At 37.2% G+C, this 20,233-nt stretch overlaps 1 protein-coding gene across 3 annotated transcripts in view; it reads right to left on the reverse strand.

Annotated features, from left to right (window-relative positions):
- CNOT2 (CCR4-NOT transcription complex subunit 2) overlaps positions 1 to 20,233 on the reverse strand; it is an 88,492-nt gene that overhangs the window by 12,803 nt on the left and 55,456 nt on the right. For 2 of the 3 annotated variants that reach the window (XM_065743327.1, XM_065743328.1), the window contains 8 exons: positions 14,153 to 14,219; positions 10,747 to 10,894; positions 9,943 to 10,125; positions 6,651 to 6,730; positions 5,303 to 5,428; positions 2,690 to 2,814; positions 1,081 to 1,201; positions 813 to 969 (listed from right to left, as the gene is read on the reverse strand). In XM_065743327.1, coding sequence (XP_065599399.1) covers positions 813 to 969; positions 1,081 to 1,201; positions 2,690 to 2,814; positions 5,303 to 5,428; positions 6,651 to 6,730; positions 9,943 to 10,125; positions 10,747 to 10,894; positions 14,153 to 14,219 — 1,007 coding nt within the window. The remainder of the gene's footprint in view (positions 1 to 812; positions 970 to 1,080; positions 1,202 to 2,689; positions 2,815 to 5,302; positions 5,429 to 6,650; positions 6,731 to 9,942; positions 10,126 to 10,746; positions 10,895 to 14,152; positions 14,220 to 20,233) is intronic. The other variant, XM_065743326.1, reaches the window with a different exon arrangement.

Below are 20,233 nucleotides of genomic sequence, written 5' to 3' on the forward strand. Positions count from 1 at the left end.
ACATGTTACCTATCAACTGTATTTTACAGATTAAGACAAACTAAAGGCTTGTTGCTCCCCCTCAGTACCTCCCTCAGTGAGGAAGCTATAAAATTCTTCACAACTCAAGACTCACTTAGGGACATTCTCAGCTGCAAAAGTACCAGAAATTCAATTCATGTCACACTACTGTAGTCACAAAGATAGGCATTTTTCCACAAACTGGGAAAAAAAGAAAACAGTCTCCTTCTCTAACAAGTACAGAAAAAGAGGCTTTCTGGGCTGGTGATTCACCTTACTGATCTTAAGAACTTCTCTTAGCACTGTGAAGTTGCTAATTACCTTTCTATCCATTGCCTCTACAGGAAGCCTAGCTGACTGAACTGAGGTGAAATGAATGACTGGAGGTTAACTGTAACACTGTTTTTTCATCTTTTGTGCTGAGCAAACTCTGTAGATGCACTAGTATCTATCCGCCAAATTCCTGATATCTATATGTACATATCTTCAAGGAATACTATTACTAGAAAAACAATATGTATCTGAAGTTTATTAACAATGCACTGTCAATTTCTTGAAGAAAATCCTAAGAAGGTGAGAGAATAAGCAAAGCCACTAGGTTTACTGAAAGCCTGCTAAACAAATCTCAGTATTCCTTGAAGGACAATTATCTTGTTTATGAAAGTTTTATTTTACTGTCATTATGTTTTCAAATTTTATTTGGCAAAGCATCTTGTGGGTTTGATGCTTATGTGAACTAAGTGAATCTATTATTATGAATGACAGCATAATAAAAACAAAACTGAAGACAGTACTAAAAAGCAGAAACTTACTCAGGAGAGTTGAGATTGAGACCTAGTGTTGTTAAATCACTTCCTAACGCAAGATGTACCATTCCTGGATCTGTCTCTGCTGCCCTGATGAATGTTAACAAGCCAATCATTCCAAACTGGTCCGTCACCATCCCTTGAGGAATGTTGGTAACCCGACCTGGGCAAGAAGAACACATTAATTTTCTCCTTTCAAGAAGTGAAGAAATCAACATGATGATCTAAAGGACTGCAAAAACTTTTGAAGAGCACAAAACGGAATGACACATACCATCAGGTAACACCTGGATCCCTTTTTTCTGCTGGTTGTTGTTTTGCGTAGTTGAACTTTTATCTCCAGGAAACTTGGGCCCATCTGTGCTGGATGATGTTTTGCCTGATGTATTCAAATTCTATTAAAAGTAATTTGTATGGTTGGTAAGATGGAAAAAAAAAAATCCAAAAAAGAAAAGACCGGTTGACCGCATCTTTCAGTCAAGAGCTCTGAACTTCAAGTCACACTAATATATTAGCTACTAAAATGCACAAAGTTCTTGCACCCTGCTGACAAACTGTACATAACACTCAACACTTCACAAAATACACTTCCCATGCAATAGGAGCTACTAGCAAGCCTACAGTTTGCAATCTTGGGCAAGAAAACATTTCATCCTTGAGTCTGAATACACAACAAATATCCCAAGTATCTGTGTTTTTTCCAACAGCCTTGTTCCTGCAGTCCGCAACACTGCAGCAATAGATAATATGCCGATTTCAGGTGCAAACAAAAAAAACACTTTGCACCTTTGCAACTATCAGGAAAGAGATGTAAACATTATGTTTGGCAGGAAAACTGCAACAGCTCTCCAGGAGCCCACATACTGACAAGAGGTACCTTCCACAAACATTATTTCTTTAATACTCTTTAAAACAAGTCTGCAGTAATGCAATATGATCATCTTTAGATCCTTGTTCCTTTCTGTTCTCAATTCCAAGTGTATCAGAACGTTCTCTACACCATAATCTGTCCACAGTCCTCAAGCAGGAGGCCTAGACACCACCTTTCTTGAAGTGACATTTTCCAGTTTTCACGTGAGTTTGTGGGCACTTCTAATACCTACCTGCCAGTACCTCTGGCAGCCTGATTAACAAATTCTTACAATTCTAAGTAGTAAAACAATCAAACTAGAACACTTTGTCCAACACTGCAGAACGCTGTTCTCTGTCATCCAAATTTTAGTACATTTCTCTCTAATTTATAATTAAAAAGTGCAATTTTTAATTACAGACCTTTCAGAGTAAACAATAGGAAAAATCTTAGAATCTAACACACAGTAATTAGAACAATACTTAAGTCCAACTAATCTACAACATAACCACAAACGTAATATTCTTTATTAAAAGACCACGTTCCCTTTGCTTTCATTTTCTCATCAAGAATTTTACCTTGAAGTAGTATTTTATCACCTAACATTTAAAGGACTTGACAGCTTTGAAAAAGATGATACAGTGTGTAAATTACTACTACTGATGAGGCACCAACAGTGAAAACTGAGCTGGAATTGGCAGAAAAAGAAGTTACGTATTTTTAAAGTCTTGCAATTCATGTCAATTCTTGAAAATAATTCTGAAGCATTCTCAAGAGTTCTTTCTCATCCACTCTCACTCTAAATACACGAGGATATGCAGAACTCTTACAAAATTAAGAAAGCAAGGTCACAGTGACTGTTGGAACAAAAGAATGTTCTGAGAAATGCCATTTACATCATCACAAATGAAATCCCACTTAGGTAAAATTTCTCATATAGAGGAGCAACTTTGAAAATCTTACATTATAAATACACTCCACTGCCTGTTAGAAAACTTGAAACAAAACAAGCTTTAAGGTTACAGATACTTACAGATTTATTATCATCATTACTTGATGTTGGGTCTTTGTAGCTGGAGCCTGGTAATGCTGGAAAATCTTCATTGTGTATTGAAAAGTCCTGGGACTGCTCACTTGCTGGTTTTGTTACCATCCCAACTATTATCAAAATGAAAGCAGGAATAACATTGAACAATTACTAAGTATGGAATTTTCTGCTGTTGATCTTGCTCACTGCTCATATTCCTTATGTGCACATTGTACAGCAGAAACAACTTAAAAAAACAACAACTCTGGTAAAACAATTCGAAGCATATTCAATTTAAAACATCCACACAGATTAGACTAAAGCCTCTACTTAAGTGAGCTGAGAAACATTCTGGGTTAAATTCATAGACAAATTCACTACTTTAAGAATGAAGCCCCAAACTTTTATCGAGAAAAGCACCTGTTCTGCACATCTAAATAACATCACCAACAAAAATTCTTTACAGGAGTTACTGAAGTATTTTTTAAGAAGATCCACTGATGAAGCAAGGATACACTGCTTTTAATATTACACATTTTTCCTCCATTCTCTAACCTCCTAAGCAGGTATTCTTAAGAAGGTCCCCAGCTAACTTGCAACAGGGCAAATCACCAATGAAATACTTGCCTGTGACATAAGAATGACTCCCACTCTCAGTATGGAAACTGAAAGCATTTAGCCTGCAACTCTCGGTGCTCTGACCCTGATTTTAAAAAAGTAGGCCAAGTCACATTGGAATATGGATTCTGACTACTGAAAAGCAACGTTTTTTCTATGCCAGTTCAAAACAGAACAAAACAAAAATCCTCCACCAGACACCCAAGGGCAAATATTCTTTTCTCTGACACAGAGAAGCAATACACTAACTTGTTTGCAAACTACACCACTGTAGTAAGAGATGGCAGAAGCAAGTCTAGGGCCTATTTTTCACTTTTTCCTCAATAGATAATGTAAGATCTAAAATGACTCAATAGCTCACAACATATATGGCTTGGTATTGTATTCCTAAGTTAAAGGTCAATGATCTCTGAAGAGAAAAAGAAAATAATTTTGTTTCCTCTGTAATTCCTTTGCTTTCATAGTTATTATGATTTCTATCACTGGGAGAACAGTACTGATCATGAATTAACTGTATAGCATATTTTCCTTCTATCTAAGAAATGTTTGAAGGTTTATTTTCCTAAATAAGCTAAGCATAAAGAAAGCATGCCTCAGCTCAGTTTCAAACGTTTTTCTTGACCACAAGCAAAAGCACTCTCCTACTTTAGTTGCTGAGACAGTGGCAAGTACATCCCATAACACTATTTATTGTTCCTACTGTGATACCTGTCCCCTGCATTTAGCAGATGCTCAAAATAACTCGTCAGACAGGTATTTTTTTCCCTAGCTCACCACACAACCATGCAAACAGGTATGCTAGTACCACAAATGGGGAAACGGTGTCTTTTTTTGTAATGCAGCAGTACTGCTGAATATCAAACTCCAGGCCCATGCGGAAAGTACACCTACATAGGACTTTCCTCCTGTCTTCCATCAGTTTTCCAAGTAATGGCTCTTCATTTTGAGACGGACAAACTCAAGGAAACTACAAGCCATATTAGCTCTCTAATCTTTGTGTGACTTTCCAGCATCTTCATAAGGGCAAGTGACTTCTGCCTGCATTTTGGAGCACTTCCGTTTGACTTCTTCAGCTGTTTTTCACAGCTATCTCAAGCAGGTCTTGGTTACACCCAATCCATGAGGCTACTTTCCCCTGATAATGTAATACCTATCATTTCGCTCCAATTCGAATTGGAGCTATCTCTGAAGAACACTGGCTTTTTTCAGCTGGAAAAGACTAGGTTATTTTTAGTTGGAAATTTGACATGTGTCACAAAAATAAGTTATAAATGCAACTTTTCAGAGCAGCTGATGCAACATGCATGACAAAATCTACTGAAGCAGAAACAAAAAATAAGTATCGTCCTTCATGCTAAACTTACCCAATTTTTTTTCCAGACCCACATAGTAAGATTTGTATCCACCCTTATGTTTTTCCTTCTATTATTTTTAAGCTGTTCAGCAAGAATTATATAAGACACAGATCTGGAATCTGATTGACAATAGTCAGTGCTTACAGGCTACATTTTTTTTTTTTTTTGAAATCTGATTTCATCATAAGAATTATGGATAACAGAATTACACCAAGCACTACCAATAAACACTGAAAATAAATGGTACGCTTACAAGTGCTCACTTTCTACACAAAAAACATCTCTAATAATCAAGCATTATTTCTAAAACGTATTATTCAGAACTGGACAGTTTTGCATACATGCAACTAGAAAGCAAACTATTGCCTTAACTTTTGGAGTGTGAGCAGTTTTAGATTAATCACAGTATACAGACCAAAAAAGCTCAGCAGCCACTGTTGGCAGTGAACCTAAAACAAGACTTCACATAAACCTGAGAGGAATCTCCACCTATAAAGACACTGATTGTTGATTTCCAAAAAATGAGACTTAGCTCAAGATTCTGGCATTTTTGAAAAGGTTTCCTATTGTCTTTAGAACTGAAAAGGATGTATTGAGCAAATAAACATGTCACTCATCCAAAGGGTTTTCAAAAATATAACCTTACCATAGGGAGCCCTTCCAGCTAAAGGGTTTATTAATGGAGTTGGATTGCCACTTCCTTCCCTTCTGTTTCTGTCTGCTAGTGCTGGAAAATCTGAGAGGTCCAGTCCTGTCACATTTTCACTTCCATCTACAACAAAAGCAGGCATTTTAATTTTATTTATTTATTTATTTATTTGCTGTTTGATTTATTTATTTTACTTCATTATGCACAAGATAAACGTTAGATATACTTTTCCTCCTTCAAATTTGTCTTGTTACTCTTACATTTATAAATACCACAAAGGCATACAATATCTGTGTGACAACACTCTAAAAGAGAGCCTAAAGATTTTCTTTATAAAGAAATGTAGTCTGTAGCATTTGGTAACACCAGTTGCTCATTTTGAGCAACGACACAGCACATGTAAGATAGAGGCAGACTATCAACACCACAGCATCAGGACAAGTAGCCCGTTTACAATGTAAGGAGCTATCAAGGAAAGATTTCAGAGAAGATAATCACCCATAGCTCTTTTCTCCTTAGGTAAGACAAGTCAAGGTAAAGTTAAAACCACTGCAGAACCACTGCAGTACAAGCAACATGGGAGGATTTTTCAATTCACAGTAAAAAAAGAACCACACAGGTGAGGAAGACATCACAGCTCACAGCTCTACGAGGATGTCACAAAGCCATGGGGATAGCAATCCCCTTGGCCGGCCCCCTGTACTGTGACATCATCAGCACCTCTGGGCTGGCAGCCATCAGCAAACCAACACCAACAGCGAGGCCTACAGCACTGTTACGCTGATCTCCTTCTAATTCATTAAAGTCAGGTGAAGAATAATTCACTGGGAAAAATCTCAACTGAAACACCTGACTAAAAGGATCAGTTTGAGGTCTCTAAAAATGCTGTCTAATGTGTTTATGCTCTGTAACGTTTGAAACTGTTCTTCTCCAATTTCCTTTCCAATTCCATCAGCTACTTTACATTTCTAACTGAACAGAGACAACTTCCAGCCATGCAATGTACAGTGAGTATTCTATAGCAGACTTGTATTTTGCCTTTCAGAAGTATTACAAGCCACTACACTGAAGGAATAACACCAGATGGTATAGCACTGTTTTTGCCACAGGAAAACAAACAAACCATTAATACACTTACTACTCCAAAGAATCTTGGAACTAAAATAAAATCCTTTTTCCACATTCACGTCAGGTTTACAGAATCTGCTGAAGAAGATGCAGAGTTGCTCTCTAAGGGAAGTACTTCTGTGCAACAACTGCACTCAAACTACTTTCAACCTTATTCCATAAGAAACAAAATCTTTCTCCAGAACTGTGATATCAGTATAAGTGACAGTAAACTCACCTGTTCCATTAAAAATGTTACTTGATAAGGAGTTATTCATTCCAAATGCCTGATTTCTGTTCATCCCAAATCCAGACATACTGTGAAAAAAATCCAAGAAGTCAGAGAAAAGAGAATAGAGACTTTCATAATTTCCAGTTAAAGGCATTAAGGAAAAATGCAAAAGGCACTTAAATTATTTCATCTTAAGCAACCTATTTTATCTTATACTCAATTACTTTCCTTTATACCTTTGAAAATTCTGAACAGCAATGAGCACTGCTGAATGAAGACATTTGGAATGACTTTGAAATAACGTGACTTTGTAATAAAAATCTTTTTTTTAACAGTCACAACTCCTTTGATATCTGTCAGCCAACAAGTTATGATAGATGTGCATCTTACTCAGTAATTTCATATATAAAAATGAATTATCAGTAAAAACAATAGCAAAAAGACTAGAGAGCATTCATTTGCAGGTGGAAGCTGAATCATAGATGTGATCAAGTTTGTCATGACTCAGTTAAAAACTGTAAAGTTATTGTGTGCAACCATCACAACGTATGGTCTCTGCCACACAAGGACACCGGTACTGAAGTCTCACATGGACAAGCAAAAATATTTGAAGTCATCTAATTAGATAGGACTGCTGTGGTCTGACAACCACCCGAATGATCTGCTCCATTCTGTGTAGGCTGAAGATGTTAAGCAGTCACAAGGTAGCTCAGAGCTGAGTGAAATTCTGTATTTCTGCCCCGTGGGAAACCGCAACATTCATTCTCCCCTGTAAGGGGACAGAAGTTGATATTTTACAAGTTTCTGTTCACAGAATTGTCAAAAGTTTTCCTCCTAGGATTTTTATTTATATGACTTTCTCACATTTTCACAATTTCAAGCCCTAAATACTATGTTTTGGATTGAGATGTCAAGAAAAGAAACAGTCAAGAATGGTCCCATTCTGCTTTGCTTCAGCAAGATGATGCATTTGAAAGACATCCAAATCTTTCACTCTTCATACACTGGAAGAAACATTTCTGGTATCCTCTGTGAATCTCAAGACTTGGTGAGAGCATCAACCAAACTTGAGGGAATATAACCTTGCTTGGTCACAGACAAGCTTCTCATGCAAGGTATTTGTTTTGTTTGTTTTTAAAGTAATCAGAATTAACTAGATCAAGACTTTCAGTGATAAGAAAGGGATTAGGCCACCAGATGTGTACTTCCCTATACTTACTTGTAAACTGTTAACCATTGTTACCTCGGCTTTCAACATGTTTTACTGATGTAACTAGGAGAAAGTTGCACTATTTTGTGTTCCAAGATCTAAAATCATTTTTTGCTCCAAGAAAGGGAACGATTTTCAGAACACTTTACAGAAGCCACATAATTCATACACCTCTCAAGGAAATAAAAACTCTTTTTTCAAATGTCATTATACCATTTCATTAAGTACAGTCAATTAACAACTGGATATGTACTATACTTCTGTAGGCTAGTAAAATGTGGAATAAGAACTTGTCATTGTTCCAGTAATACATCGTTCTCAAATTGAAAAAACTGTAACATCATTAACATGAGCTATACAACGCAATCAGCAAAACAAGAGGGTTCTAATTCAAATGCTCCTACAGAATAGGATTTCATTATCTCAGCCCTACAACTGGATGTTATTTAAACAAGTACTTCCTATACATTAATTTCCAGAATCATTATTGTCTACACGTACGTTTTTCTTATACAAGCTCAAGTTTTAAAAACACTTCAAAGTATAAAATTATCTTTTTTACATTATCATCTCCTTTGCTTGGTGCTACACAACAGGAAAGAAAAGGTCAAGACACATGGACTGCTCTTTAAGTAATGCCTCCTATTTCACTATGTTAGCCCACAACATCAGAGGTGGATGTTGGTGGTATGGCAATGGGGGGTCAAACCATCCCACCAATATCCTGTTGAATGTTGTTGCCATGTGACAGGTGGCAGCAGAGGGGCCATTTCACACAATGGAGTCTGACATAGAAGTGTGGATAAGCAAAGGGGTATCACTGAATTCCTCCACATAGAGGAAACAGCATCCATTGGCTTCTGTTGAATGCTTATGGAGACCAAACAGTGGACGCGAGCACAGCGAGGTGGTGGGTGGCGTGTTTCAGCGGTGGGTCACCTCAACTGGTGCAGATTTTGATGAGAGTAGCATGCAGGCTCTTGTTCATCACAGGCAAAAATATGTAGCTAACAGTAGTGACTACGTTGAAAAATAGTGTTTTGTAGCTGGGAATTTGTTCTATCAAATTGTGTTGTTGTGCTCTTTGTATCTGTTGCGGTTCCCACTGAAGCAAATAGGAGGCATTACCTTCAGAGTGGCCCGTGTCCAAAGTCTTCTCACACTCCAAGAACACAAATTGCTATTACCAAACCTCTAGCTGTGATTTGGAAAGAGATTATTTAATGCCTATATCATAATGCAAAAATACAGAACTAAATAGACTTGATCAAATTAGTTCTGTAACAATACTACATCAGGTTACAGGTGGCATCTGACTGCCAGGAGTGTATCGGTGCTCAGTTCTCTAGGCTAGGGCATGAAGCAAGAAAGAAGAACAATCTGAGTACATAGGGATCATGAGATTGTGGTAAAAGAAGTCTGGAAAACAGTCAGCTGCGTGAAGCTGACTACAAGCTACGTAATCAGAATTGACACACATTTTATTACAAGGTTATCAATATAAACTAATCATAAACATATCAGCAACACCATTCAAGAACAATGATTTCTGATGCCACAGTCTTGCCTGGAGTTAGAAAATTCTGGCATCAAAATGAGCACCAAAACATTAGGTGAGTTGTAAACCACTGCTTTCCATATTATTCCAGAATTTAAACAAGTAAAATATGAGTTCTCCATTTTGTCCAAATCAGTTAACTGTTCTAATAGGATGACTACTTGGCAATAGTTATTCTGGATTACGTCCTGTCTTAATTCTTCCCAAACCAACAGATGAATAGTTTTCAAAATGTACGCACACAAAAACCAAGGTCTGTTTCAAAAACAAACTTGGGAACACACTAGAAATATCACATATTTTAAAGAAGGAGCAGTAAAAATCCAGTAATCAGAAACAGAATCTAGCTGTAAAGGTTCAAAACATCTGCACAAGCACTGACAGCAGCTTTGAAAGTTAGCGTTGAGAGAACAGAAGACACAAAGCGGTACTTACAAGTTTTATTCTAATGGATAAAAAAATAAGACTTTGAGAGCAGCACTTAAGCACACCCATGGCTGTACAGGGATGGTCTGACCAAACAGCCTTACCTGTTCACAGTAAAAGGTTGTCGAGAGGGTTGCTGCTTTGGCATACATATTATGCTTGGAGAGCTTCTGTTGGGGCTGCCTAACCCTGAACTGCTCATGCTGTTTGTCCTGCTGGGAATTCCAATGCCCTGACCAACCTGGGAGTGGTTCATCATATTCCTAGGATTCATAGGCAATATCCCCCTGAAAGAGAAAAACCATCCACAGAGATGAATCTGTACAGTAGTATTTGGTTACTCATTTAAATTACTCATGTAGGATAGACTTCGAGTTGTTGCAACTTAATTTGTGCTTAGATTCAACAAAGCACGTTTGGATTACTCTCTATAATTAATGCAGTTTTGGATTTCTTCAGAAACACCAGATGACCCATTGCGTACCAATCAAGTCCTCAGACAGGCTTGGATAAATACTTAAGTACTATGCATTTGAAGAGGCGTTACAACTCTTTTTTAAAGAGCACTTCAGACCTACTACCTTAATATTCTCACACAGTGTAGGACAGCCATATAAAAACAGTAACCATTTGTTTACCAGAACAACCGAAAAACAGACTCTTATATTCTGAAGCAGAATTTGCCAGCAACTTATCCTTTACATACAAAATCAAACACTGTCTTACATTAAGTCATATCCTACAGCTCTACGGTATTACTTACCTAACACAGGCAGTGGTCAATAAAAATTACTGTTTTTCTTTTTTACTTAATCAGTCTAAAGTAGCTGTGGCACGATATGCAGAACACTTAGTTAAGTGCTCTGCTGAAAGACACAATTGCAGAAACATTGGCTATCAATAAATACCTGCTCGGAGATGGAGGCGTGTGAAGTGACATTGTTGGTACCCCTGTTGTTGGCGTTACGTGGCTCGGTAACTGAGTGCCTTGTGATAAGCTGCGATTTAACTGAGGGGTATTGTTGCTCATTCCCCTCATTGGAAGGCCTAGTGCACCTATTGAAAAAAAATTCAGAGGGGTGGAGATACATAGCGATCCGGAACAAAGTCTTAGCCATCAGGTGTGGATGGAAACAATTTATGCTGACAACTTCAAAAAGTGTAAAGACTGTAGGAAAGTGCAGTGTAAAATGAAGTCCTTGCTTGCGTACTACAAGCCCAGTTATCTCACACATAGCCCCATTCTTGTTCATCTTGAGAAAGGCTCTTGACAAAATTTGTCTTTAAGTCACTAAAAAAATCTTATTCCTTTGAGATGTGTTCTGAATAGAACAGGGTGAGTTTTTGGTTTTGTTGTTGATAAGGACCTAAAAACCTACACATTAAATTTAAAAAGTCAGTGTTTTTGAGAAAGTGAATATCTCCATGGAATAAATAGGTTATTACATTTGAATGAACTGATAAATATTTGGCCAGCATTTAGAATGTCAATCTAGCTTGTTAAAAAATAGGCAAACCTGTAACTAAAAAAATGAAAATAGGAACATTTCTTAACACAGCTTTCAGGACACCAAAATGAATCTTACTGGACACTTCTCTGTAAAGTTTAAGTTGCTTCTTTTTGATAAGGCAATTTCAGTGTCCCAAGTCAGGTTAAACTCAACCCTAAGCAGGATTTTAACCATCCTCAACTAGTAATTAAAAGCATACAGGGCTGGTTTGGGTTTTTGTTTTTTGTTTTATTTCTTTGTGTTTTTCTTCTACATTCAAAATTATTTTCTACGCAAGCATTTGGGTGCAATATAATAACGTAAGCACTTTATCAACACACACAAAAAAAAATCATCTCAATTCAGAAGAACAAAAACCAACTCGTCTCAAAATGTCGGAATACTTTATGGAGTTTCTGATTATTTCCACATTCCTTTTCTGTATTCATGAAGTTTTAGAATTATGTCCAAAGACAAGAAAAAAAGTCATTTAGTGCAACATATCAACAGAAACACACTTGCATCTAAAACGTGATAGCTATAAATAACAGTCCTATCGCTTTGGTGTGAAGCTGCTGAGGAAGCCTCAGAGAATTTAAACCCTTATCTTGCAGACAAAAGGAAGAAAAATGATGACGAATCAGCACTCTCCGATGATAGATCACCCCTTCAGCAGAGCTGAGTATGTCAGCATAGGACATGATGAAATACTAAGAATGCAAAGAATGAACACAGCATACACTTCAGTTAATACAACAGACTAGGTCTGAAGAAACCTCCCAGTTGTTAAGCTCTCTCTCGCTCTTGCAGAAGTGCTGTCTGCCCTGGTGTTTCTGTCTGATTCACAGCAAGTCTGCAGTGGGAGATTTTGATAACAATCTAGTTTATCTCTATAAATTGAGATTAAGTAGTAGTGTGACTCACTATAACAAGCCTCCTAAGATTTCATTAATTGGTGATTATATCAAGGTGTTCACTGTAAATATTTTGGCAATGTGCTGCATCAGAATGACTTCAGTGAGCATAAATATAAGTTATAAAGAATATTTCACACTGATTAACAAGGTGGAATTTAAAAAAATAAAATGGTTAGGAACAATTCCCATACTCTTTCAGTGATGGTACATGGAAAAATGTGATTACTGTATTCAGACTGATTTTGTGCAAGCATTTGTTCAAACTTAGTCAGCTTTTCCACTAATAGTTTTTCTTCTAGTCGTTGACTTTTCCTTAATCAGAATTTTTAACAAGTACTTCTGCTACTGTATTCCTGTGGCTGACAAGTAAGGGCAGTTGAAATATTTGCCATTACATAGAAATTCCAAATGAACCAAAAAACGCAACCAAAAACAACCAAGGAAACCCTCTCTTATGCTTCCTCTTCTATGCTTTTCATTTAAGATGAAACAAGAGATCCGTCAACTGTTTCATAAAGCAGTTAATTTTAATGACTAAAATTAAGTTTAACTTAACTCTTTAAAACGACATCTTGCTACAGGATTGATAGTTATCAATCTAAAAGTACCTGGACAGCAGCTCTGTCTCTTCCAGAATATTTTAATCATAAGAACTTACATGAATATAGCTGTTTCTCCATCTTTGGATAAAACTGAACCCTGGAAATAGTTACTTTTGAATTTTCAGCCACTCAAGTCTCTGTGTTCAAGAGATTATGTCCTAGGCATGACAAACAACTGGACTGAACGACCAAGCTGATGAAAAAAAAAAAAAAAAAAAAAGGAACCCTAAAAATAATCAGCTACTTCAGTATCTTTATGCACTTGAGCCAGAAAGGTTCAGCACTGCCAGATTCAGGACTCAAAAATCCAAACCTGACTTTTGGACAGGCCAGAAAAGTCCCAGCCGTGAAATCAAATACTCACTGGTATGACACAGTTACTCGTCATCAGCCATAGGGACAGCAAAAAATGAAAATAAAAATCACTATCCTCTTAAGTCTGTGCCATGAAGGTCATGCACTTGGGAGACAAAGCTTTCAATGTTTCAGTTAAAACATCCACATTCTAAATATTCTTAAGACACCTTTCCTTAGTGTCTCTGACTCAAGTCAGATAGACTTGGCCAGAAATCTGCAAACATTCAGAAGTGTGGAGTAATGCAAGGTGTTCACAAACCTGTTTTACTCGTGTAACTCTATCTAACTCAGTCATTCTGAGTCACTCTCTGCATGCGCCCCTCTTAACTACAGATTGGTTCAGCTCTCAACTCCAGCACTTATGTCAGGCCTAGCATTGCATAGTGTTACTGTTCCTGTATATCTTTATTAGCAAAAGTGCATAGGTAGACTGCCAGATGCAAGTCAAAAAAAACAACTTCGAGAGATGGAATGAAACAAACAGTGGAGCAGAAGGAAATATCTCTTGATATCTCTTCCTTCTATATGAGTTGCCAAGCATATAGACAAGATTTAATTTGCTCTCATAAACCGTAAATTATAATTTCCTTCTAGCCCTTAGATGTTTTTCTGAATGAGGCTCGGTTTGGCCCAAATCACCTTCCTTAGCTTTTCTTCAGTTACTTAAGTCTCAGACATTTTTTTATAAGATGACTATATTTGGGTGTTTAACAGCTATATGGAGTCAATACATAACACCTTGTATACTGAACACTGCAAAAATGGATGACAGACAAAGCAAAAATGTGTTATCCACAATAAATGTAATCACACATTCGAGAGGACAGTCTTCTTTTGGTGATTGTGAAAAGCCTACACACATTGTCTATCCAAAAATCCTACATACATTGTCTATCCAAAGAGCATGAAACTAGAACATCTAATAAAATCAATAAAAGTAATTCTTACTTTGTTGCCCGTATAAACTTGCCCCAAACTGAGACAGCTGACCTGATGTTGATGGTGATGCCAGCATCTAGAATTTTAAAAAAGAATATAAGGTTATTACAGACACAGAGATATGATGGTAGTTTGGAAGTTTGCTCTGGAAGTTTGCAATAGCATATTCTTCTGCTATAAAAGTGACTAAAAATCCCCATCTTTTTTTCAACCATCATATCTGCATAGTTATAACAGTACATCCCGTGTCAATACATCTGACTCTGCATGTAGAAAACCAGATTTTCATTAACTTGCAAAAAATAGTATAGAGGGAAAAGATGCAGAAGCTTTCATTTTCCTGCCCTGGCAGCTACGAGAGCCACCCTTGCAAAAGAAGGAATACTCAGTTATTTAAATCAGATGCAGGGCTTTTTTCCCCACAAAACATGCATCATACACACAGATCTTCTGTTCAGTTCAGAAACAGCAAGTGCAAAGTTTCATATTACCAGCTGTAAATGCAAACAGTGGGAAATGAGCGCCGAGGTTGCAGCTGCCATACAGAAACAGATTTACACATTAAGCATGATTCAAATATTGAAATAATAACACAGTAACCCCCTAAAAAGAACACATCATGGCTGTAATGCACCATACGAACAGCCAGAATGTACAAACATCAGATGAAGTAAAATTTCCTGCTTCATCATGCCTACTTTAGAGATACTGCATGTTATCAAATATTTCCATTAACATTTTTTTATGTCCACTTTCAGACACTACACATGAAATGCGACAAACTAGAGACCCTCAAGAAAAGTAAAATATTAAACAAACAAACACAACAAGATATCAGAAGAAAGGTTCCGTTTTTGTACGCTCCAAAAAAGGAGGCAGCTATGGCAGGGACAAGATGCCAGATTTTCAGTCATAACTGTGAGAGGAAAAGAACGAACTATTCACCGTGATGCTGTAGAAATTGGATGTGTTAATAATTTAAGTTGTGGAACAGAATACTTAGGCTAAACGTTTAGAGAAAAACCTCTGCAATCTCACAGCCAGTTAAGCACTGGATTAAACAGGTTCCTTCTGCCAGCCTCCATCGCTGGATGTCTTTAAAGAATCAGACTGATGTTTGTCAACATTAGGTCTGGCTGGTTTTCCCCTAGAGCAAAAAAGGGGTAATTAGCTGACCTGATCCATCCAGCTCACATAATACTCATACTTAGTGATCCACAGGAGACATTTGTGTGTTTAGTACTGTAGTCAGGACCTGAACTGAAAGATCCAAGGAAACGGATGCCTGGATTCTTACATGTACTCTCATGCTCTCAGCTTGAGAGTAAAAACATAATAATAATTAAAGTACATGATACTGTGGTAAACTGCAAACTGTTTTGTTGACTTAGTCTAGACAGATATAAAGCTCAAACAAACCTTAGGAAGTGTCCAGCTAGGTGTCTGTGATGGAGCCAAATGCAGATGGCATAAACAAGAAATAAAACTTGCAGGGTAGACACTAAATGTCAAGAGCAGCTTTGATGTCTATAACTTACATAAAATATTTATGACTTTTTGAATACATACACAAGGCATGAGAGGAAGAAGTGCAGCAGAAAATATCTACTGTAGGAAAATGTATCAGAAACATTACCTCAAACTTGCATAGCTCACACTATTTTGTGCATATGTTTGGTAGAAAGCAACCACAGCAATAAACATGCATACCTGCATACGTAAGAGGGCTGAGCTACTAAGACAAAAAGTTCCTACAGAAAAAAAAACTGTAGCTAAAATGGATCCAACTTCTCCCTTCTTACTGGAGGACTGGCTGTAGACAAAATAACACTTTAAATAATCAGTTGCATCAGCTCAGCAGTCCACATCAACAAGTGATGTAGCCAGAGATGCACGTTTGTTAAGCAAAAAAGTTGATCCTGAGGTACTAACGTACATTCTGAACATTTCTAACTTGAGTTTGCCTTGTCTACCACACCTAACCCCGTGGTTTGGCTGCCTTTGCCTGTGAGTGAAAAATGTTTGCTGCACTCCAGGAGCATCTCTGCAACCCAAAGAATCACACTGATCCACATTGTGACCACTCTGCAATGTGAATCAAAGTGGGGACACCTGGGAGGATGGACTTCCAAAGCATGCTCCACATCCAAACTCATATTTGTTAAATATTGACAGAACAGGCTGATACAGTAGTTTCACCTCATCTTTCCCTTCTTAGAATGGTTAGAAAAAAAAAAACAAAACACGTTACAACTTGACAAATTGGAGAATCCTAGAATGTGATGCAAGTCACAGCAAATTCTAAATCCATGCAAGAAAAAGGAGTTATGAGAGTACCTCCAAAACAAAACAAACAACAGCAACAAAAACAGAAACCGAGACAGAAATAGCAATAAAATTACTACCAGTTTGGGGTTAGACAAGCAGAACGGTTATGCCAAAAAGAAAATCCCACAATAGCTGCTTAGGTTATGTAAAAACTGCCTGTGATGTAACAAGTGAAAGATGGTACAAACCTCAGCATAAAAAATAAAATCACAGACCTAGGAAGTACTAAATTACTTGAAAGTGAGGAAAATGAAATGTACCCTGAGCATTACTTGATTTTTTTCTTTAATTCAGTTAAAGGAAAATGAGTGGTAAACAGTATTTAATGAACAATGCTTATTAAAAATCGGGTTTTCTTTTTGAACTATTTCAAAGTAGGTCACATGCACTGTCTCATTTGCTTTTGTAGGAAAAGCTACACTCATAAGGACTTGCAGTGAAACCTTTCTAGAAGAGCAGAATAAAGGCTAAGTATTAAATTCAGCAAGTCTAACGACTCATTTTAAGGTCACCACGTATCACCACATACCTAGGATAGCAGGGATAATAAGATTCAAGAAGAAATAGGAAATTCAGGAGATGCGTTCTAAGCTGATTAAGTGAAGTACTTCTAAAATCTCATGGAGAAGGAGTATGTTGCATGGGTTTCTCTCTTACTCTGTCTCATTTTGTTTGTGATATGTCGATATACACATCAAGATATTTCTGACATTGTAATCCATCACTAAACCTCACCAAACGTTTTTCACTTATAGCTACGTTAGGAGCCATTTACAGTAATTTTCATATCACTTTCATACCACTTAGGGCAACCAAAAAATTACTAGATTAGCCAAGATCTTAACATTAGCTACCAAGGCCTCCTTTTTACACAACAAATCTCTGAGCAACTCCGAGCAACTCTCCTCAAACTGTCTATCAAAGATAAAGATTCAAAGTGAATGCTATTAAGATTCCTCCCAGCATCATTTATTTTATTTGATTGGACTATCAGCCACATGATACACAAAACAGAGCAACTCTCTAGGAGCATACTTAAAGGGTGCATACCTTTGCTGCACACATATAGAATCACATATAGAATATCACTCTCCAAGCTGATGCATTTCAGTTAAAGCAATCTGCTGGTGGTCAACAGCTATAAAACCCAGCTGTGCTAAAATATGGCATTTCTCTATTCTAAAAAAGCACGACTTAACTATACGAATTATTTCAAGTGCCTTTCCTCTACAGGTTGTTAGGCGACTGAGGAAGCCTAAGGGGCTTGCGTCTCCCTTAGGGCCACAAGGCAATGCAACAATCCTTTGTGCAACATCAGGACTGCCTTTTCTGCAGTAGTGAACTGAAGCACAAACATCCAGCACTGACAGACTGAGTTGCTGATCGTCAACTCAGATGAGAACACCACTTTGCTCACAAGTTTCAGATGGTCACAGTGCAATTCTGACCATGTAAAGATTTTGCTTCTAAACTTGAATCAGCTGATTATTCCAGCAGACAGATCAATTTCTTTGGTCTGGTCCACATAAAACAAAAAACAAACAACAAAAAAAAACAAAAAACCCAGTAAGTCAATAATATACTATCAGACTATGTACCACTCCCAGTGATGAACTAGATTTTACCATAACTACTTTCATTAAGTATTGATGAGTTTTCTGCAGCAAGTTGATCTAGAAGTATCCTGAGAAAAATTGCTTGAATTTGGCAGAGCTGTAAAAAAGCTGTTCCATTTCATAATACGTGAGGCCTAGACCACAATCTCCTGATGTTTCAGCACCTTGGTGTGGGGAAAAACAGCTCTCCTGCAAAGGCCACCATGCCACGCAGTTACAGCCTAAAGCCACTTCCTTTAACACAAAGCAAGCAAGCCTCAATCTACTCCAGAAATTGAGCTCCTAAAAGCATAAGATGTTAGAATAAGCAAATAAGTGCATGAGTAACATCTGACTTGATAAATGATGCCTTTCTCACAGGTGCAAGCATCAGCATCATTTCATATTTGCACTACTTTATTTCTGGTAACTGCCATCTGTGCTGCACTATTTAACAGAACAGCTGACCCACAGCATCAAAAGGAGAAAGTGTTATAACGGCATGCACAAAAACCCCAAGATGACAAATAACTGATAAAACACATGTTTTGCTATGCCCTGGACAGTTCAGTATGCAGTATCAGTTCAGTATGCAGTATTATTATTAGTCCTCTTCTATATTACAAACTGGTTTTTAATACAGTATTCATAAAACTCACACTACAACAAAATATTTATAAATCTCAAAACTGGAGAACAATAAATACATTTTGAATGTCTGGCAACTGAAAGGAGTTATTTGCAGGCAAAAATTTTACTCATCTCCATTACTTGTGAAAAATAAAAACAAATACAATAGCAAAACAAAACAAAACATGAATTTGCATTCCGTCCTCCAGACTTCATCACTTGAGGTTGTGGCCTCTTGTCGCTGGTGGAACCTGGGAAGTACACGGGGGTGAGGAGCACACCGTTAAGCACCACCTTGCAGTTAGCAGTCAGCTGCAACTCTTCTCCTGTTGACAGCAGTACCTTAAGGTCTTATAGGCAAGATATTGCCACCAAGTGACAGTGATGTTACTGACTGTCATTCATTGTTAATGACAGAGGTTAACAAGGCAATTCAAGTAAGACTATAAAAACAAGTTCTCTCTGGGTAGAAACAAACCGTTTGATGTTGCAGCAAATTAATACCCCTAATGATTACTAAGAACTTGTTGAAAGCTATTAAAAGAAACGCCATAAGACATGAAGATCCAGGACAGCAAGGAAATAGTTTGTTCTAATTGAATATGCGCTCGTATACTGAAAGCAAAACCAAAAAACCACCCACAGATCGATGAAGTAAAACACCAATATCACAACACAATCTGTTCAGTAAACAGAATCCCTGACTGAGAGATGATACCTTTTCCCTTCTACAAGAGGTAAATAATTTTATCATGAGGTTCATCTGGCCCATGGAGCCACTTCAAATGGCTATGCTGACACTCAAGACCTATCTTGCATTGTTGATGTACATGAAGATGTAATGAAATAGTGCTTTTAGAGAAGGTGCTGAAACATCTATCACAGTGATTCTTTTTTCCCTGTAAAAAATCAAACACAAACTGAACAGTGTTTGCAATTAAATACTACAATCATCAATAGCAAAATTAATTTTGTTGTGGTAAGTGATGTGAAATAACTAATTAAGCTAATTCAGATACATGCTTCTTGTAAACTGTGTGACAGAATATGAAAAGCTGCTTTTCTAACTCTTCTTGCATGTTGTTTACTTTGATAACCCCATCCAGATACCAACTTACAGTGAAACAGATGAAGAGTGCACTTTGCATTCTTTATTCTTTGGTCTATTATGAAAATGCAAGCTGTATGCAGCGTGACAATAAACTCTGAAAAGGCACACTGCAAGAGAACTTAATAAATAAATAAATAAAATACTTCCCCTCCCCCCCATCTCATCCAATGGAAATCATTCCACCTATTTTCAGTTTATGACATTGCAACATTTATTTGTTAAAAATGTGTTGGTTTTTTTTTAGTTAAAATATAGCACACACAATAAAAACGCTAAGTGTGTTCAGTCACTTTGAGAAGGAAAAACACAACTCCATTCCTTTGCATCTTACACTTCAAGGAATATATTTCATAAAGCAAGCATGGCAAACAAATATTCAGTGTATCTGCCAGTATGATTACGTGTATACTGTTAATACATACAATA

Source organism: Cyrtonyx montezumae, unplaced genomic scaffold (genome assembly GCF_038088225.1).
Source record: "Cyrtonyx montezumae isolate F1298 unplaced genomic scaffold, pur_monq_1.0 scaffold_3, whole genome shotgun sequence".
NCBI classification, from domain to species: domain Eukaryota; kingdom Metazoa; phylum Chordata; class Aves; order Galliformes; family Odontophoridae; genus Cyrtonyx; species Cyrtonyx montezumae.